At 39.3% G+C, this 22,402-nt stretch overlaps 1 protein-coding gene across 7 annotated transcripts in view; it reads right to left on the bottom strand.

Moving 5' to 3' along the window:
- TMEM131L (transmembrane 131 like) overlaps positions 1-22,402 on the bottom strand; it is a 79,470-nt gene that overhangs the window by 28,396 nt on the left and 28,672 nt on the right. For 6 of the 7 annotated variants that reach the window (XM_053975132.1, XM_053975133.1, XM_053975135.1 and 3 more), the window contains 10 exons: positions 16,665-16,736; positions 15,620-15,743; positions 14,459-14,575; positions 12,521-12,631; positions 6,645-6,722; positions 4,627-4,780; positions 2,721-2,779; positions 2,258-2,366; positions 1,186-1,291; positions 392-545 (listed from right to left, as the gene is read on the bottom strand). In XM_053975132.1, the coding sequence (XP_053831107.1) occupies positions 392-545; positions 1,186-1,291; positions 2,258-2,366; positions 2,721-2,779; positions 4,627-4,780; positions 6,645-6,722; positions 12,521-12,631; positions 14,459-14,575; positions 15,620-15,743; positions 16,665-16,736 (1,084 nt within the window). Of the gene's footprint in view, positions 1-391; positions 546-1,185; positions 1,292-2,257; positions 2,367-2,720; positions 2,780-4,626; positions 4,781-5,071; positions 5,232-6,644; positions 6,723-12,520; positions 12,632-14,458; positions 14,576-15,619; positions 15,744-16,664; positions 16,737-22,402 lie in introns of those variants that run through there. The other variant, XM_053975137.1, reaches the window with a different exon arrangement.

Here is a 22,402-nt window from a genome sequence, read left to right as displayed (position 1 = left end):
ACCAAGGAGTTGTGCCAGTAAATTATTGGCTTTAAAGGTCATCTATGCACTAAAGGCTTACACTATGAAGAAATGCTGAATCCTAGAGAGCACAAACACACACATTCAACAATTCTGAGAACAGAGCAATGGTCTGTAATTTGATGCATCTGTAGCTGCAACACAAATGAAGGAACAGTTGTCAATAAAACAATACAAAAGTAAGCTGGACAGTGAATAATGCCTCTTGAGACAGTAACCTAATAGTTACAGATGTACATAAACCTTTATTTTTAACCGATTCCAACCAGTTCTAAGAACACTGAGTTCTTCAAAGAACCTATTTTGTATGTCAATGGTCCATATCTCTAATCAAATACAAAACATTATACAAAGAAGAAATAAAGCTTACCCTTACTATGTTCTTTGTTTCTCTGGCTATGAAGACCTCATTCAATTCAATGCTGAAGTAAAAATTGTTTGTAAACCATATGGACCAATATCCTGAAGTATTATGATGTGGTTCTATATGAAATAGTGCTGCAGAAGGATCTACATCAAAATACCTATAAGTAAACACAGAAAAAATATACATACACCTACTATTGTCCTTGAGTACACAACAAGTGGTCTATAGAAGACAAGATACTTGTCTGATGAGGCTCTTCTAAGTTTTCCCAGAGAAGAACAAAATTATTTATTTGGGAATAATTACATATGAGAGTAAAAATTCACAAGAACTGTGTAAAAGAAAAAGGCAAAGTATCTACTCTCTTGTGATGCTATAGTACAACATTGTGTATTGCTTTATGATACAGCAGGCTGGAGGAAATTAGCAAAAGATGTCTGAAGCAAGAGAAGACTTCATATTTTTTCTAAGACTATCCAGCTTCTGCCTTGCATTAACAAGGGTGCTGGAAATTTTATGATAGACTAAGCAACATTTATATGGTATGAGCTGCTAAAGCACATCTTTTTACTGGTTCCTAAAATTCTTCTTGGGATAAAATACAGAATTATTTCTTTAAATGTGACAGGTCCGTTTTGGCAAATGACACAGCAATAATAGGAAGAAGCCTCTTAACTTCCTTTGTCACTCTGTGATTCCAAGGTCAGTTAACTTCATCTCTTAAAAGTAAAGTACAGTATTTTCATTATAGTGTCAGTGAATGTTAACAAACAAACAAAAATCCACTGCCAACCTACCCTTCCATCACAGGACAGAAAAGACAGGCTTTGAGCGTTGTAGTGCCTTTCAAAAGATAGTTCTTGTTGTGGTCAGAGTAAAGACTTTCACTGACACAGGATGCAGCTGGGAAAGAGCAGACACATGGAATACATCAGCCAGAAGCATACCCAAAATTATTTTCATGGGAATATTTGCAAGAACACTAAAAAGGGGAACCTTTGCTGGTGCAATCCTCACACAGGTGAGTTGAGTATCTAATTGTTTGAGCCCTAAGACTCAATCTTTTCAGAGATTTCAAACTTTGCCTTAAGGAGTATTCATGAATGCTAAACACCTTCAAAAATACACACCCAATAAGGCTGTGAAGAGCAACCTGAGCAATTTTAACCACCTGTCATTGGCATAGCATTCTTACTAATCAGAGCATGCTGCCTCCTTTTAACAAATGAAAAACTGCTCTGAAAAAGAGAATCACTTAACATAATAGTCCCTTCTTCCTTCTTATTCATCCATGTTTTTCCTCAGAAAAGCATGTCTCAATGTCATTATGAAAGCAGCCTGTCTCATTAATGTTTAAAGTTTGTACACTGCAGTCTAGTGGTCAGAACAGGAAACAGGCTAGAGTCAGGAATGCTTAAATGCCAATCTCTGCTCTTCCACAAACACGTCTGGTTTCAGGCAAGCCTCTTCAATGGTCCTGCCAAGCAATGTCATAGAAAATGACCACCCAAGCACAATAGCCTTTTAGAAAACATATTCAAAACAGAAAAAAAACCATAAACTATAAAAGGATGTTGAAAAAGCATATTCAAGAATTATGCTTATTGTAAAATCAGCTAACATTTTAGCAACTGTTTTTTTCCCCTTTTTCAAGCATGTATAGCTTAGAGCCTTCAACCAGCATAAGAGGAACCATATACACACAAAAAGGGTGGAAACTATTAGCAAGAAGAATTCATCCTCTTTCTCAATAAAGTCTAGACAAGTTGATTTTGAGATGTTTCAGGGTCTCTGCTGAAAAAAACTACCATTTTTTCAGCAATCCAATCCTATTTAATCATATTATCTCCAAATATGTGTAACCTGTACCTTTACAAGAAATAGAAGCAACTTTTGTGAAGTTAGTAGATGATGAGGATAGCAGTACTGGATCAAACTCCACAGCTGATGTGTCTTTTTGTGACAACTGCTGTATTTCCTGCAAGAAGACAAGACAAATTATTTTTATAGCAGTACTATCCTTATTAGTGTTGCAGCTCCTGTATTAGTCTATCTTCTTGTCAAATTTGCATGCCACCATCTGCCATTTTCTCCTATCTTCTAAATCAACAGATGAATTTTTATTCAAGTTAACAGCTCTTATGTATTAAAAAAAAAATCCATCACTGAACTACAACATGTCATCTTAAGGATCTATTAGACATTTGGGCACACTTTAAAAACTTAGAAGTGTGACATTTGCCACCAGCAAAATCAATCTGCTATTAGAGAAAGCTAATTGCCTAATCAAATTCACCACCCTAAATTATGACTTCCTGAAGCCCACGATTACCTGTATATGCACCAGGCTGTTTCCAGAATGCATGATGTACACATCTACTGATGAATGACCTGTCCAAAAGAATAAACACCAAGGTAAGACCACCAAGGACAGAAACACTTGTTTTGTCAGACACTCACTGGAGAAGCAATCCCAATTTAAATTTTAAAATCTTTGTGTGACAGATACCCGTGTAAAAAGGAGGAACTATTCACATCTTGAGCTGGCAAACATTTGAGAGAGGAGTAAAAATGCTTTTAAATGCAAGCTTTAAAATGCAAGCATTCCCAGGAAATAATACGAAGCCAGATTCACCACTTTGGGCTCAAATCAGGAATGACTGTACCACCCAGTAGGTAGCAAACTATTGCCTAAAGCAACAGGAGACAGAGGTAACACAGCTTTCACCTGCTGGTAAGGTGGTACAGCTATGTTGGGGAACCACCCTTGGTCACTGGCAAAGCTATGTTTCCATTCACAGGACAGTAGGAAGACGTAGAGGACCAAAAGAAGGGCAGCAGAACAGAATAAGAGATGACCATCATTCTACAGTCCTTCCACAAGGAAGGTAACTTGAGTTTTTGCCCTTGCTTATACTTGTATTAAATCAGTGTATGCAGACTGACATGAAAGGACATTCTCCCACCTGACCAGCCACAACTTCTAATAATGTGTGTGCTTTGCTCAGCTGCTTGAAAGCAAGACTGCAAGTGCCAGCTTCCAAAAGAGGGTTCGAGGCTGATTATGCGCTCCATATACCCCACAGCTGTTTAAAGCACATACTCTTCTGCAGCCTTTCCAGCTGGTTAGTTCCCCTGTGCAGACCCTGCCTACCTGCTGTCCCACTCTAGGTGCTAACTTCCCACCAACAGCTAATCCAGAAGGCTTATAGGACCAACCTCTAGCACAGACAGGACTTGTAATTGCACTATATTTAACAGAAAACAGCCTTAAAAGATACTTCTAGTACTTTAACCATCGAAAATGTTAACAGTGAGCACCCTTGACAGAACAGATGGGAACAATTTTCTACCAGCATTGGAATAAATGTACACCCACAACTCAACATAACAAAGCCCTGGCATCTCATTGGCAGGAAAACTAGGTTTACAGTGGGTATTTCAGTTTCAGCTCTGTGAGATACCACATCACAGAACAGGCAGAAGGGAAACAGTACATATTGTAGATATTGTTTTGTGTAGATTGTATCTATTGTTTTGTGACTAGATTTTGCAATGCATTTCTCTAAAGACAAAAAGATCATGTTCCTTTTCAACGAGTTTCTTTAAAAAATACTATTTTTATCTGGATTCTTAAGCAGTTTCTTCTTCTCCAATCAGAAAGGAAAACTGGCAGAAATGTCTAAAAAAAGCTATTCTAATAGACTGCAAGGCTCTAGAAATAATTTAAAATCCCTTGGATTTAGAGGATTTGCAGCATAAAGAAACTGCAATGAGTTGATTGTTTTGCCTGTAGAATTCTAGCTTACGAGAACAAATGATGTGCACATATGTATTACCTCATTATCCTAATTTCCATAATGGCCACTATCCCCAGTACTGTATAAAACACACTGCCTACACGATCCCATTATGGTCAATTTAATTAATGGAAAACTAGAAATGCAGTTGTAGAATTCAAAGGACCATGTCATCATTCCATACTATTTAAGCGTGGAGGACTAAAGAATTAAAGAGATCTAGTTTACAACTTTACAATTGTTACCTTTATGAAGAAAACTGCTTATGATAACGCTGCCCAACACAAATTCTCTACAAGCAGTGTTTAACTGAACTTACTTGGTTTCCCTTACTTTGAAATTATGCTGTCACTGAATTTGATTCCATTTAGCATGTCAAATTACAAATTATGTATAAAACCAAGTTGAATTACACTAACCGGTAGATTTAGGACTTACCTGAGGTCTTTGTTCTTTCCATTGCTACATAAACTATAAAAAGATTCTCCAGTAAGTATTGTCTGTGCTCCACAAAATCTTGCTGGGTATTTTCCACTCTTACTGTTAAGCTCATTTCTAGCAGCACTGGGTCATCAGACATAAAACAGCAACTCTGGAGTGAGACAAAGGAATATGGGGTGTGTGTGTGTGATGGGGGAAAGAACAGAAAAAATTCATTACACTAAGGAACTTTGAGAAATTAATCAAAGGTATTATCTAAGAGACAAGGTTTCCAGCACCAAAGTGCTGGCAAAACAAAAGTAAGGACCTTTGCTAAAACCTCAGCAGAAACCAAACACAGTGCAGGTACAGAGAGCACAGCAAAAACAAAGACAAAAACAACTAAAAAAGACACTGAACCTTGAGAGAATGCAAATTTATAAACTGTCTTAGTCAGTCTCACCTCAGGGACTGTAAAACAGTTTCCTTTGTTAAATCCTCTGCCTTCAATAAAATGTGCCATAAACAGACTGATGCATGTGTCTTAATGGTAGGAAGACAGTTCATGTTCACTGGTCTGTTTATAGTTAATTTTTCCAAATCCTGTGTTTTTGTCTCCATTTCTCACTGAAGTAATTTTAAAAAAACAAACATACATGTACAATTCTTAATAGAAAACACTGTTGTCTGGCTAGAATACTTCAGAAAAATACAAATAGGATCTTATTTCCATCTGTAAGTAGAGGCTGCTGTTAACAGGGCTAAGTCATAGCAACTACAAAGACACGAACACAATTTCACAAAAAAAAACTAAAGCCAACAAAGCAAAATAGAACTAGACAACCAACAGTGAGCAACATAAATTAGTCCTGCATCAAACCACAAAGGTCACTAAATTCAGGCTCTGATGCCCTATCAGGAGGACTAATTTGCTCAGGACGGAGGATTAGGAGGAGAAAACTGGCACAGGAAGTGCTCTCAGAAGTGCAGCAAAACACTTCCAGCTAATCTCAAGTGGCGCAAGCAAGTACAGCAGGAGTGGGGAAGCACCTGCAGATGGGATGCCAGCTCACAGCTCACACAGCATCAGAGACCCTCAGCACTTGAAATGGCTGCCAAGAGCAGGAGAAGGGGCTGCCATGGAGACTGGAGCACAGGCATGGCGTGCCCTTGGGAAGCTCAGACCAAAGGGCAGACAGCCGCACTCCACGCAGCCTCCAGCGCTCAGGTGCACCTCAATACACTGTGCACCCCAAGAACCAAACGGGGAAGCGAAGCAGCTCAGGAACGCCGCCATGTGCAACACGTATTCCATACAGGAATACAGCTGCGGAGCCTGGGCCTTGTCTCTCCTGGGGAAAGAGGTGCCGCCTGCCACAGCACGGTCTGAGCCTGAGCCAGCACCTCACCTGTGGCATGGGCGCTGAGCAGCACCCAACCGCCCTGTAAGGACATGGAGAGATGGGAAGCGAACCCGAGTGGCACTGCCCAGGACAAGGAGATAACCTCCTGTCCTGAAGGCTCAGTGCTTTTGGAGGGGCATCTCTGCTAAAACACTGGTCCCTCCTCAGCTCTGCCCAGCACCATGGCTGCCCTCATGCTCCACTGAGAAACAGCCCAGGCTTCAGCCTCTCAGCTCACTGATCATTTCTCACTGCGAATCAGACACTTGTGAAAAGTTTCTGCAGAAAAGAAATTACAGAAATCTAATCATTTTTGTGCCCCACATCTGCAGTACAACATCTACAGATCAGAATGATTAACCTGTCGGACTGGTTTTGGTTTGTATATTTGGGAGGTTTATGGGGCAGAGGGTATCTTTTTTCATCTTCTTCTCTCCTAAAGATTTTAGTGTGATATGTGTGACACTTAATTTGTATCAGGGGATACAATTTTATAAAAGCACAATTCCTCTTTAAGCTGAGACACTGAAAACTGCATTTTTGCTAAAACTTCTAGAGCTGTGGAAAGCGTCCCTCTAAGCTTGGCACAAAATAAGAAGATTTACATAGATATAAAATAATAATAAAACATACCTTAACTAGCTGATATGTGTCATTAGGTAAACTGCATTCAAGGTGAACCCGTAATAGACTAGCATTCATAGTTTCTGTCTGTAAGAAAGAAAAGTGAAGAAAACATCAAACACATTTCTTCAAATGTTATATAAATCCAATTTGTGTACCATAACTTATAAAGATAATAGGACTGCTTCCTCATATATGTAACACAGCAACATAAGGAATTTTTTTAATGAATATAGTTACTCTGTACAGTAGTCCAGTAATCAGTCTCCAAATCTCAGGACTCCATCAATATCTACCTACTTATCAAACTGTTATTACACATGATTATTAAGTATTTATACAGCATCTGCATGAGAACTCTTACAAATTTTCTTACACCAAAAAAACTGTATTCAACAGGGCCTTTGTGTGCAATATAAAAGCTCATTTCCTTGTTTTCTGTGTATTTTCTTTGCTGATTAGATACTGAAATGTAGTATCTAGGCCAAGAACATAATGCTTCTTGGACATGGTCTGATACATAGGCTTCATGCCAAAATGGACAGACAGAAAATACTTGTTTTGCCTTTTTATTCACTAGAATGAGAAAAGAAAAAATAAAAGATGACATTGACTGTGCCAGCTTGTAAAGCACTCATAAATCTAATGGGGCAACAGCACTGACAAAGCCAAGTATAGTTCATGAAAGCTATCTGGAAATCTGCACTGCCAAATTACTGGCATAAACTGCGCAGCCAGTATACCTCGATTCTGAATTAAATTTAAAAAAAACCAAAACAACAAAAAAAGCCAGAATCAGAATGGCAGACCTGTCACTCTGTCAGTGCCCTTCTTACAGCCAAATTTCATGCTAATTTTGAGGCTAATGTGGAACCCCCACCCTCTCTTTCTCTTGTGATACTGATATATCTGAGTAGGGTTCAGGTTTTAGAAGGTGTTGATGAAACTGACTTTAAACAATTTCAATAATTTGATGCTGAAAAGCAAAACTGAAGAAATCTTTGAAGGTATCTAGCACCCTATTTTGTACCTTTTTAGTACAGAAAAATAGGACAGGCACATAGGGGCACATGAGTAGAGAGATTTAGCATGTGTGGCATTTCATGGGGTCCAGTTTTATAAAAGCACTGACAAAAGGAAGCCAATATTTGCATTCCTAAGTCAACAGAATTTCATACCAAAATGACTGAGGCTTCACACAAGAGGGCGACATAGCCCCTGCAAAGGTTGTTAGTGGCAACTCAAACACTGTCCCCAACACAGCTTTCTGGGGGACTCAAACCCCTGTAAAGTCTTTTCTTTTTTTTACATGTTTTTGTCTGTATCAAATTGTGAGAGCAGGAAAAAAAAAAACACATGGCTGCTACTGGAGTTTTAACAAGGCAGTAAGATTACAACTTGAGAGGTCATTTTCTGATCAGATAAAACTTGATGCTTAGAGTTCCCTTCTCAATGCTTCTTAAAAAACCACTACTGCTTTCATGGTCCTAAAATAAGGATTTGTTAGTCCTTATTTAATGCCAGTGCCATTTAAAGTAACTTAAGACCCCACATCCCTATTTAAAAAATCAGCTACATCATATTTTTTTCAGCCTTTGTTTTTCTTGACCTGGCATAGATCTAACATGGGAACAGCTGTCACCTTAAAATTGAATCTTGAAATGTACAGAAGGGGAAAAAATGCTACTGGGGTGTATTTGCTGTTGATCTGTTTTCTAGCAGAAATTTTTATTTCTTTTATATCTTCAGAACAGGAACCAGATTTGCATTTCTCTAAGGCAGACAATAACATATAACTGTCATGCCCAATATCTTAACAGCACCAACAGGATGGCTCTGAGTTAACCCTAAAGAGAAGATAATGCATCTGAGAAGGAAACACTGTCAGAGGCAGAGTTTCCAACCAGACAAATCCAGGACCATCTGCAGCAGTGCAAGCACTCGTTTATACTGTAAATATCACTGCTAGTGAATCAGAGCAGAGAGCTAAATTATGCAGCCAATGTTTGTACCACAGGCAAATTGAAAAGGAGAGGCACAGCAGGGAAATGCCAGAGAGAGCTCTGCAAAAGACTGTCACTTAATTACCTGGTGCCTCTATTTTGTATTAAGTACTCAGGCATACATACTTCAATGTACACACATTCAGCACCCACAAATCCTTTATGAACAAAAACAACTGATAGAAGCCACACAAATTCTCTCAAAGATTTTTGGATATATTCTTGCATCATTACCAGGACCGTAGAGTTCAAATCACTTCCTGGAGGTTTGGCTACAGTATCATTGAAAAAGAACAACACTGAAAAAGCCTCCTCTTCTTCCTGTAGGCTGATCCCTCAAAGTTCCTGTCCTGGACAGTCCCTGGCCCTAAAGTGGTATTTCCACTCTGAATGGTGTTAATTAGCTGTCCCTGTAATAATGATTCAGCAAAGTTTCATCAGTTTTTTGCAGACAGTTATCAGGATAGCACACCAAGAAAGCTCTACTGTCTCCCTTCTTTCCTTCTCCACACCCAAGCACCACTCTTGGACATATTTGCTTCTATGATCCTCTGCCCACCAGTGCAAAACATAGCTTAAGGAGTGTTACATTTCTGCCAGTACTTGCAATATTTCCCAAGCTGTCAGTTCATAAACTTTGAACTCCTCTGGGAAGTCAGCAAAGTGGTATCTGTGTGTCTTCTACAAGAAGACTCTCCACCCTGCATGCCACTCCTCCTCTGACATTTCCACCATCCTGAACACAGCGAGGCAGTGATGTAGCTGCCCTCTTAGCGCTGTCCAAATACTAAACAATGCCAAAAACCAGGCAACTATAGTGAAGACTACACCCAGAAGCTGGGTAAACAAAGATGACCTATATGGGCTCCACCATCTGTTACGGCTTAGTGGTAACTAGCCACTGCTGAGTGGCCACGTGGACATACAATGAATTCACAGTGTGGGACACCGCTCTTCTTTCCTCCCAAGGAGTGAGCCATGAGCCCGGAAATCCTGGGATCCAGGAGCACAGACAGAGCACGCCAATCTCAACCCTTCAAAAGCTGAAACATTGAAAAGGGTAACAGAAAGATGGAGACAAGAAAGGCAAGTTTGCCTTTTTCTTATTAAGCACACAAGTTTCTGCTTAAAAACATGTGGGAACGAAGAAGAAAAATGAAAAGGCCTTTGTGTTTTGCCCATTAAAAGACAAAAACAACACACAAAGTCCATGGAAGTTAATTTTCAACAAAAAATTCAAACACAAACCTGTCGCATATTGTATTTCCAATGGAAACACTACTGTAAACTTCCATCTGTAATCCCCAACAGATTTCCAACACAATAGCTTACAGTGGCATATTATATTATATTTCCAACACAAATAGCTTACAGTGGCAGAATTTTACCCATGTCCCTATTTACAATTCTGTCCTTGACCTTCAAAATAAATTTTTTCAAACTGAAGAAGCTACAAAAGGGGTGGTCAATTTGGTGAAGAAATAGACAGCTCATTACCAAAGACACTACAGAGCACGGACACTTCAGCTTGGCAAAGTGAAAGTTGGAAGTTCTGATGCCACCTACAAATGCTTCTGGGTATAAGTGTCAGAAGCAGGAAGAGTTACATAAATTAAATATGCATCTCAATATATAAACTGGCCACAAAGCAATTTAAATTGGAAGGTGTAGGTTTCCAGCCATCAAAGTAGTAAGTATTTGGAGTAACAAGGCCTCCAGCAATCCTGATAAGTCACTTTCCTAGCACATGATGGGACTAAATGATGTCAAAGCTTTTTTGGCCTTGTTGACCAAGGATGTCAGTATTACTGAACAATTTAAACACAACCAACTTTAAAACATAAGGCAAAAAATAGACACACAGCATGGAGCTCTCTGAGGTTTCCAAGCAGTATCAGTGGGACTTCAGAGGTAAAGACACCTTCCATGTTTCAAACTAAATGCTGTTGCCCAAGGTTAAAACTCAATCATCCCAAGGTGAAAGGGATGTGCAAATGAGGCTTATGCTATCCTGAATTTATTAAAATAGGTATTTTGTGTCAGTTAAAAATAAACAGGGGAAAAGAAATGTGCACAGCTAAGTGAGTATGACTGGTTTGTTTTAAATACTTTTTCACTACAAGACTCCATTCTATGTGTAATAGTTATGTATCCTTCAGTTTGCCCTTGTGTAGTCACTCAAACCTCATTCCACGTCTTCCGAGCTTAAAATATAAACTGGACAAAACAGAATGATGCCATTTTTTTAATGAGATCTGGATCAGAACGTAAGGAAGATGAATTGAAGAACGCACTTCTGGAGAGGACAGCTAGCTGTAGAGAAACATTCTTCTGAGAGGAACCCAAATTCAAGCCATAAACTCCTCTCCAATATTTAGATCTTGTCTATCATCTTCAACAGCTGAGGAGCCCATCCCACTGCTGCAGCATTTCTGCTCAAATTGATAACATGCAGTGAAGAGTGTTACCTCAATTACAACACAGCACAGAGAAACTACACCCGGAGCTTGGAGAATTGAATCAACACTCTCTCCCACCTCATGTCCTACAAGATTAGTGCCGGGTGGTACCATGCTGCACTGCTAAACATGACCTCAAATTTGTACTCCATACAAATAAAACATAGGATAATGTTTGTCACTCTACAGTGAGGAAAATGTCAAATGTACCCCAAAGCTTCTCCACTCAGGAATTTAGAATGAACTGTAAAAAAGCACGTATGCAACTTTCAGATTCAACCTGACAGCAATCCATTGAGCTAGATACAAAGATGCAGACACTAGCAGCATCAAAAAAACCCTTCTCAGTTCTACCTCTAGTACCCCAAATTACAAAACCTGAAGATTTTTCCTTCCTTTCCAAGAGTCTGCCTTTGTACATTCACAAGCAAGGGCAACCTTGTGACTACAGGGAAGAGACTGGTGTGGAGGAAAAGAAACAGAGAGAAGGAAATTATGCATTAACGTTGGAGAGAGGTAAGATTGACCTAATATACATACCAAACTGAAAAATATCATCTATGCTGGTAATTTTTCTCAGGTAGCACAGAAGGCATCACAAAGGCAATTAATGCAGCTTACATTTAGATGAAGTATTAAATATTGTTACGTGCTAAGGTATTCTGAGTATGTTTTTGGAAAAACAATGTCTGTGTATAATACAATAGGAAATCTGAAAGATCAGTTTTTCAAATTATTTATTCACTTAAGAGGTTCTGTATGGACTGGAAGACTATGAAAATATCTGCAACTGCAACCAAATGACAGAAATCATTAAGCTTCTTTCACCTCCAGTATTTACACCTCATAAATTCAGTTGGCTGTGTTCTCCAGAGCTCCTTGTGAAGATGCAGTAAGCAAAGCTGGTATCTTCAGCACTGACAGGGGCAGGAGGGGATGCTGCAGCCTGACTCCCAGCTCCCAGTCTCATCCATGCAGCATGCCATGCTTTTTAACTGTGGCTAATTGTTGGTGCAGCCCTGCTGTAAACTCGCATGGGGAACTGGCCAGAAGTAAAAAACAAAGCAAACCAATACAGCTTCCCACCCTTCTGAATTTTATGGTATAAAGTTTATTTTTTTGTTTAGGGCAGACCAATTCTCCAGTTCAGCCAGAGCAGAGCCTCACAAATAGTTTTGCCAGCACAACTTAGACACCACCCCACCACAGGGGCACGAAGAAGAACAAGTGTGAATAGTTTAAATGCCAAAGACCGTCTCATAAAAGCAGCTGATCACAGTAACCCTGTATCTTGCAATCTCTCTCCTGCAGTCACTGGTACTCGGATTTTTTGCTAATGTTCCTTGTATCCCAACAAACTGAGGTCAAAAACCTTCTGTGGTTAAACAGACTTATGTTTCTCCCCTTGAAATGTATACTGTACCAGTGTGTGTGATGCCTGGATGTTCTGGATGTGTGGAAGCAGTAAGTAGGCATTTGCTAGCTGCACTTTAGGTTCTTCTGGAGAAGACATCAGACTTCCTGTTCCAAAAACCTGGTGTTAAAAAAAGGTCATTACATCAACATCTAGAATTTCAGTTATAACAGCAACATCCAAAATTACATTGCTAATAACAACAATCTTCCCAAAAAATTGTTTTTCACATTAAATTCTTTTAAAAGACAATAAACAGAAGTTCCAATGTAGAAAGTTATCATAGACATAAATGGCACTTAAGAATTGTCACTCATTCAGGCACTCTTACAAAGACAAAACAAAGCACTCACCAGCAGAGCATCAGGTTATCTCAAAAACAAAGTATCTACACTCTCCTACTATTCTCCCGGCAATTACAATACACGTATCACCATTTAGGAGAACAGTAATTTCTGAGAAAACGTTGTTACTAGTCTCACTGAATACTGAATTCAATGGCTCTGCCTTAAAAATTGAGTAAAATATTTTCTCATTATTTTGGTTTTTAAAGTTTGCAGTTTTCAGAACACTGTAAGATTTATAATTTGGATGGTTCTACTGCATTTATATTTTGCTCCACCAAGATTAGTTTATTGACAATGAGATGCACAATAACTGAGGGGTGTGGAGCCTGGAGGGATCAAATAGGCAGGGGATCATCAGAGGCTAACTAAAATCACTTTGGGCTTTTCATTTGTATGCAAAGATTTACTGTTTTCTAACAGGAAAAATCCTGTTAGAGGAGCCCCAAGAGGGCTTTGGGTCCCTCAGAAGCACTGTGACTGTGTATCAAACACTCAAGTCATGCCTCCTTTTGAAACTCTTAAACCTAATGTGAGCTGAAAACGTGGACAGCTACTTCCTCTGCCTCAGGTGGCTGGTGAAAATGCCCATGAAAATGTCCATGCTGCTACTGATTTTTGCAGCACTCCAACAGGAAACAAACTGATTTTGAGGTGGCACTGACAACTGCTTCCCTGCAACTTGTTGATAAAAGGCTGAGTTGACTGGGCAATAAATTAAGGGTGCAGGGAAGGGTGAGATGTCAAAAAGAAAAGGTCAATCACTCTATAATGCACTTTTCCCACATTCTTGATGAAATGTTCCTGCCAAATGTGGCATTACTTCTAATAAATACTACATAAATGCAACATTTGTATTAAAATCCCATATATTTAAACTGAACTTATCTAAGCTTTTATTTAAGGAACTTTGTTTTCTAGCACAAGATCAAAGTATAGGAATGAAATCGTTTGATGATTGATTAAAGCTGTCACTCTTTTTAAATCACTACATTCAGAGTTAAGATTTTTCTTTGTCAAAATAATAAAAGCCAAGAATTTGGAGTATATAGTGTCCCTCATAAAAATTTTTAAAAGCTAAAGACCTGTTAAATTCACCAGTTATTCAGAAAACAGACAGCTTTAAGGCACAACCATTACTTCAACAATGTTTTAAGGGCCTAAACCGCTCACCCTGTGCTACATCCCCAATGTGTTTACATAAAATCCTGCAGAGTAGCTGAAAACCACCTAAAATATTTCCTAGTGGGTTTTTCCCAACAAATGCATTCCAGCACAATGCAGTCTAGACTACACTAATATATGAAATTAATTAGACCATGATCTTTTAAGTACACACATACAAATACACTTGGTTTTACTACCACAAATAGCCTCACTAATAGCAGTAATTTTAACCATATAGATGTATGTGATCAAGACACTAGAATGATCTGGTAAAAGGGATGAATTGGTAACATGACCCCACCTGATCTGTACCAGGAATTCAATGAATTTTCAAAGTCCCTAAAATTATGAAAATCAATTTTTAAAACACAAGTAAGTCCAAAACCCAAGCTAAAAATAAGAGTGGTTCCCCGATATGAAAAACAAGAGCAATTACCTGATATGAAAGTACTCCATGAGATGAGGTATTTATAAATAATGAGCTTTCAATACTGCCTTCTTCTGTGGGCAGGAAGAGTACTCTGAACGACACCTTTCCCATCGCTGGAATCACCTGCAGAGACCACAGAGAAGCTTTCTGGCTTGGTGCCATCACACACTCCCCACTAAGTCACAGGGCCCAGAGGACACTTCCACATGTACATCCCTATCTGTAAATCCCACTAAGCAGAACCTCAGCACTGAGAAGTTTCATCTGTGCACAACTCTCATCTCTTACTACAAAGGACTGAGATCACACAGCAGCTTGCCAAGTTATGGCTGGAGTTTCTCAGCTAGCATGGGGCCTCACCAAGCAAGGCTTCTTTTTGCATAAGTTCTTAACCATGCAGCACCAACAGCCTGTGAGTGCACAGAAGCTCTTCCCCACACAGAGAGAGATGGCTACTGCAAAGTGAATCAGTGCCCCTGCAATATATAGGCAAATCAGCCAAGCTGAACTTAGGCAACACTCTCAGTAACTAGATAGTCTGGCTGGAAAAACAATGACATTTATGTCATTTATACCCTTTCAGCTATGGTAAAACCAAAAATCAGATGAAAACATTATAAAACCCCTTTGCACATCAGGGGAGGATAAAAACTGAGCTTCATCCAACTGAGATCACAGCAATTCATTCTTAACATGCATTATATTGTTTAAAGAATCAGAGTTAAAATAATGATCTTAGATCATAAAGGCAATTGTGCCCATAATTGCAATACAAAATACATAAAACATTTCACTGCAGCTTTTTCTGACGAATATGCAAGACCATTCAAAAGACTAAAAATTCAGGGCTGTAGAACACCCACATGCCTGTGGATTACTGCATAATGCTGCTTAAAGCAGAATTTGATTTAAACAGCCTCTCTAACACCGAAAAATTCTTCTCTTCCTCTGTTACTGTCAAACACATTTCCTGCTGTAGGTTTTGGATGGCTTCTCCCAAACAAGTTTAAGTAGAAGTGAACAAAAAAACCCACTAGCAAAACAGAAAAAGAGTTGGAGGTCCTACAAAAAAGCACAAAAACACAGAATGAAGAGCTTATGCCAAAGGAAGCAGGAAGGCTTGGCACTTGGCCACTACATACTTTCCAGAAGTACATCAACACTCACCCGGCTATGAGCAGGAGACACATGAAACTGTCTAGTAGCTGTAAACACTGAATTGACTACAACATCTCTATCTCTACTTGGGTTGTAGGCATGCAGCATTTTAGCTCTGGGTAACCCCAGTAACCTAAAGCAGGGGTAAAAAAAAGAGAAATAAATTATTCACTTTATAAGCACAGGCAATGCACAAAAGAAGCAACACAAATCACTCTAAAACATGTTCATCTGCAACAATTACCAACATGTAATTAATTGTCTGGAAACACACCAAACATGTATTGCCTTTAGTATACAAAGGCAAATATGTAAAACTGGGATGTGAGGTACGCTTGGCCAAAACTCACTGGAGTAATTAGGAGTTAAAGAATAAAATAACCCTTACAAAGCACAAAGTTTTGGATAAAAATGTTTAAATAACTGAAGCCTTGTTTTGGCAGCTAAAGCAATGATTCTCTTAAGGCTTTTGCTTTAGCTAGTACACCCCAAACTCCAACATCTTAGACATTCCTCCAGTGCATCCTCTGAAATATTCCTTTAACTCACAAGGAGACTGTGTTTCTTTTTGGTTACTGATAGATCAAAGGCTCATTATCACTTAAGAATAATTTTTAAAGTTTTCTTAAAAGAGAGCTAAGAAAAATATCATTTATTCTACCAGTATGTTTTCATTGGGACTGTCTGGATTTTGTTATCAGAATTCAAAGGAAACAACAAGCCCTTCCTCCACTAGAAAGGCAATCTTTCAAAAATGAACTATCCACATGAAGTAATTATTTGACATCCATGCAGAATCACCTGAAATGTACACCCAGAATGCATTATATTCCCTATTAGCTTTTCCTCCTTCTCAGAACTATGTTGATTTTAACTTACAAAACATTGCAAGACAAGAAATGCACTTCCAGCTCTGTGGCAATTACTTACTACTTGTCTATTTTTCGGATGATGGCATGATCCCAGCTAATGCTTTTTACCAAAATGGAGCCCAGTGTAGCTGTTCCTCCACACTTCATTATTAACCAAAATAACAATCATGTAAGATACTCACTGCATTCCAAAATGCAGAACTGATGGGTGAAAATGTAAGGCCTTCCCATTTGGAGGCATCTTTGCTGAGAAGCTGAAAAGAAGGGAAAAGAAGCCACAATTAATATTTACTGGGCATGATGCTACAATCTACAGGGAAGGAAGATACATTACAGGCTCTTGACTCTTTCTATTCTGAACCTCCCTTCCTTGCGCAGGTCTCCAGTCATGCTGGCACATCTTTTTATGGGGCTGTGCAGAAGGAAAACAACTGCGAAGAGTGCTGAGGAATGAAACCCACGTCAACATGGAGCAGATCCCCAGTCTCACCAGTTAGATATCTATACAAGCACTGGCAAGAGCACACCTGAGATGCAGAGGTAGAGAAGTAAATAGCAGCTTGGGCAAAAGCAGAGGTCAAAGAAGTGCTTGTATAGCTGTGACTTTAATACAAAATCCAGCTCATTTCTTCTGTGCAGAAGGGAGTAAGAAATACTGTGAAGCACATACATCATCATCATCTTTCCTTTGCCCTACAAAAAGTCACAATAAAGTTCCTATCAGTTCTAGCACATTTTTAGCTTACTTCAACATTACTTAATACCCTATAACACAGAAATTCCACGATATCTTCATCATTTTCTCAATTAAAATTTGTACTCCACAAGTCCCAAAAAAAACACAGTGGTAAAAAACAAGCCCGGCATTTGTTTATTTTACCTGCATACCCAGTGCCACTCTGTTAAAAGCTTCCCCAGAAGCAGTCTGCACATTGAATAGCCAGAACCAGTTTACTCTTTACTGGATGATGCTAATAAGCATCCTAGCAAGGATGAGTCCGAGAAGGGAGAGATGGACTGTGGTCTCATTAGGTATCCAGCTGTTTTGCATAATTTGTGGTAGTACAGTCAATTGGTTCCCAATTTTAAAATGTATTTCTGTGGCATTACAACTTTAATATATCTTACTATGTACATAATCCTGTTGTTATATTCCAAAGCAACAGACATCATAATTTATTACTAGTCAGGAAAAATAACACTTATTAATACGAAAACCCACAACTTTTATGAAAACTTAGAATCATAGAAGGGAGAGAATTCTCTCACTACTATAGCAGGCAGAATGCAATATATCCAGGTAGCATTCCTGAGGAGTTGCTAGTGACAGCCTCCTTCCAACCGCCTTGTCTCTGCATCAGCCAGCTCTTGCTCCATTCCTAGAAACACTGCAGCAATCAAGCCCTTCTTCCCTTTCCAAAATCAGCCTCAGATATGTATCCAGAAGTTAAGTCTGAGTACTCTTGTAACACATACAAATTAGAATTACTACTATAGTAAAAGCCACAGATATTTGAGGAAGACATGTTTCTTAAAGGCCCTCAGATCCTTTTATTGTATGCATACACATAAACAGCAGAATAAAGGTTAAGCCACTGGTTAATGCACTATAGTATGACCTTGAACTTCACCACTGCTTAAGTTTCTAGCATCTTACAGGTACTGCTAAAATACCTTTTCTCACCAGAAAAATCTTTGCTGACAATAGCAAGAAGTTGAGTGCCTCTCTGACAATTCATGCAATTGGCAGTAGCTCTCCAAGACTTACCCTCCTTCTGAGGAATTCTAGCAGAATCAGCTCTTTTCCTCTCAATTCTTGCTTTTTGCAATAGGTACCAAATATACCAGCTGGGTGCAAATTCAGCAGTGGATGTAGGTGACTGCATTTAATTTGGTCTAGGTGAACACAGCCATGCTGTAGCACTGGCTCTTAAAATGCACTGTATTGCTGTTCACCCAACCCTCTACCAGTCAAAAAATGGGAAAAGCCCTATAAGAGTAGCAGCAGGAGGATCCCAGGGGTTTATTCCTTCCTGTTTATTCCTTCCTGTTTATTCCTTCTGGAGAAGGCAGCCTGGAATTTGCATGGCTGAAGCCAAGACTCAGTTAATGACCTGTGCAGGCACCGAGCGAGCTCCTGAGCATGGAGATCACTTTGGAGCATCCCTGCACACCACTTCACCAGGAATGGTCCTGTGATTACATGACATCCAGCTTCTGCTTTGCACCCCACAAAAGTTGCCAAATCACTTCAAGCTCCAGCCTGGCCCCGAAAGCAGAACAGCCACATTCCTGTGGCACTGTGCCCATCACCCAGCCCACCATCCAGCTCCAGGGCATCTGCACCACTTATCAGTGGCCCCGAAACAGTGCCCAAACATAACCTGAGAGCTGAGCTTCTTCAACAACAGAACTGGTGGAAAGAAAACTACCACTGCTTTGGCTTGTTTGGTTTTTTTTGTTTTTTTTTTTTTCCCTCAAGGGAAAAGATGACAGGTTGGAATAATGGGAACGGGCAGGAGAACATTCTGCTCATGACAATCGAACAACTAGGACACGCTTTGAAGTGCACTGCTGTACAGGAAAAGAGACAGGCCCATCTACATTAGAAGTGCACTTCTCCAGTTAGTGTCTCTAAAAGGCAGCTGGAAGCTGGCAGAAGCTGGCAGAACACCATTCTGCATCCCCGCACTCCAAACACAATTCAGATCTCTGTGGGGAATCTGACAGTGAAATAAACACCAAGGCAATTTACTGAGACATTTAAAATTTGAAGTCACTTTTAACAAGAAAACCTACTTTTTTCTTTAAGAACATCATCTCACCAATAGATTCACCTCAAATTATGCCCAAAATTGCTCTTTTAGCTACAGACGACATGTCCAAAAAAGTACATGGATCCTTTCACGAGAATGTCACAGGCTTGGGAAAGACAGAAATATCTGCCTAAGAATGGAAGTCTTGAAACAACAAATGTGGAGAAACAGGCCTCTTCACAACAGAAAAGGCCTGGTTTCCAGGTTTTACTCTTTCATTGCTTTTAAAATCTGCTAGCATCCCATTAAGCATGCCATCTAACAAAGCCGGACCCCATGCTCCATGGCATTTTTTTTGGCAGACCAGTTGAACAGCAGATTTTGATACAGCAGTTCAATTCCAACATTTCAGAGGATACTTTTAAGCACAACTGAACTGGAGGAGAAGAAACAGAAGACGGGAAGGAAATTCTTGGCAATTACTTTGAACACTCAGATGCATGAAAAACCTAGTTTAAATGGTGCTGTTATCACTTTCCAGCCCAACAATTTGATGCCCTTCCTCCTCTCCATCCATGCAATATATTTAAAACCCTGACACCCTGAACCATCCATTTCCAGGAAAAAAGAGTAAGAAAAACTGAAACAGTGAGGAGGTTGGGGAGGGCACCACATGGTCACCCAGAGCACCAGGAGGATTTGGGGACAGGTTCTGGCAGGAAAGATGAGGGTGAGCCCATGAAAACTTCAGCTCATCACCCTCACTTGCAGAAAACATCCAGAAGAGAGAGACAAATCCCGAGTGTGCACACAACCATCAGGAATGCCCACTGGGGAGAAAGGTGGATGTGGAGCTTAAAAAAGTGGGCTGGAGGGGAGGTGGGGTAAGGAAGAGGGGTGACACCAGGGGAAAGAGCAGGATGGAGAAATGCTAGCACCATTGATCACTTGTGCAAGCAGAGGAACACGTAACTCTAGGGAAGCATTTTTAGGGGATTTTATTGTTTTTTAAAAGGTGCATAAACTGTAAAATGTTAAGCTACCATATTCCCTCCACTTAGAAGCCCCAGAGGTGCTTGAACATGGAGAAGCTCCAGCCTTTCACGATGTTTCCTGCTTCAGGAAAGAATGTTTTGGTGTCCTGCTGATGTGGGACTAATGAAAGGAGATGCTAATACAGGGATGCTGAGAGCACTGTTAAATATAGCATTGATATTGTTTTGCCCTTGCTTCTTTCAGCTCTGTTAGGCTGTGATGTATTAAGAAAATATAGGTAAACAACCAGGTCAGTATTTACAGTCCCAAACCCTAATATTTTTATGCAATGTATATTAAAAACATTTTGAAATAAGCAAAAGCCTTATGCTTCCGCTAAAGTCCAACAGAAACAGGTCGTTTTTCACAGGAGATTTGTTCCTACCTCACTGGTCAAAATCACAAGAGAAATATTTCTCCTAAAAATCTAAACAAAAGAGCAGATCCATTCTGAATAAATTGCTGGAGATTGCATTGGTCTTTTTTGTTTGCTTTGCCATTTTTTTAATAATGAAATTTTAAAACTGAGTTAATTCATCTGATTATACACATAAAACACTCAGTCTGCAGAATAAGCTGCATTTGACCAGAAGTGAAGGACATTTCCTGGAAGGAAGTTTATCCCAATGTTGCTTTTTCTTGTATTAGCCACTTTAAGTCTTCCTTGTATCTTTATTTCTTCACTTGAATTGATTACTTCATACTATCTTAGCATGCATATTATCCGACGATTCAGATAGCAACGTCTGTAGTTGAAAATAATCACAAATGCTACTTGGCTCCCTTTCTTCTTCCTTCCTTTTTGTACGCTTTGTTCACAGCACATGCTGAAAAAAGCAAGTCGGGGAAAGGCATTTTATTGTTAGGTCTTTTGCTTTATGGCTGCAGGGCTTTCTTGGAAGCAGCAGGCAAAAAGAACTGGATTCTTGAACATACAAGAAGTCCTTTTTGAGTGCATCTGTTTAGGCAGTACTGTTTTATTTCTCAGTATATTGATGAAAGTAAAATTTTACTTATGTTGAGCATTTTAGCACTTTGCATCACCAGTGCAATAATGTTAATGAACCTACAAGATGAGGTTTTGAGATATGAAAGCATGAATGCATTGTACAGGAAAGTACATTTTTTGTGCAAACTGAAATAGAGAAAAGGAAATAAAACCTCTCACTTACCGACTAATTTTAGATTCACTCCTCTAAACTATACCTGATAAAGAAAATGCAGAATGGAACACAGAGGGAAACAACCAAACCCAGATACTTTTAATCATGCTGATTGCAGGTGATGCAAAGAAATTACTCTGACAAATGAAAACAGGTAATTAAGAGGTAATAGACATAGAAATAGAAAAAGGAGCTGAATCAAAGTCTTATGCGGAGCTAATACAGAGCTTTGGTTCATCATATCCCTAGTCCCTCTCTTCTCTCAACTTCCCCTTTACCAAAGGCAGTAAAAGCAGCAACCAGTATTAGGAACATTAAAGTGCAGCTACTGAAAGACACACAGGGCCTTTGAAAGAGATTAGGAAATTGTTTGGAAATACAAAATTAAAACTTGAGTTGAGTTGAGTTTACTAACAAGGCAACTCTGCCAAAACCAGAAACAGGAACAGTTTTAAATTACTTTTTTTTTGGTAACCTTAACTTACTTCCTAGAGACAGAAAGAGTCCTCAGAAACTAGGAAATTGTCCAGCTTGCAATAACCCTGCACTGCTCATGGGCAAGCTATACATGGTGTGTCCCTGTGGGGCTTTGGCACCTGGAGAAGAGCAGTCACACTTGCTACCTCAGCTCTAGAGACTTACAGGACTTCTCTTGAACCCTGTACTAGCCTGTGGCAATACATGAATCATTCAGTCTTTCTAGATTTTTTTTTTTACCTTTTTTTTTTTTTTTTTTTTACTTTTTAAAGAAAAACAATGAGCAACACATAAAAGAACACAAATGAGAATTCTGAACACTGGAAACCTAAAAGTCTCAAAAGCTCCCTTATTTTTCACATTTTTTAGTAAAGAGAGGGAGGACTGACTCACTGCTTCTGAATGTCTGGGATTTGTAACCCATCATTAGGAATTCACTTACATACTTTACCAGAGAGCTGTGCTTCTTCTGGAAGAAATTTTTTTTTT

The sequence above is a fragment of the Vidua macroura genome, chromosome 4 (assembly GCF_024509145.1).
Source record: "Vidua macroura isolate BioBank_ID:100142 chromosome 4, ASM2450914v1, whole genome shotgun sequence".
Taxonomy (NCBI): Eukaryota; Metazoa; Chordata; class Aves; order Passeriformes; family Viduidae; genus Vidua; species Vidua macroura.
The sequence above is the reverse complement of the archived record's forward strand: the minus strand, read 5'-3'. Positions and strand labels throughout refer to the sequence as shown.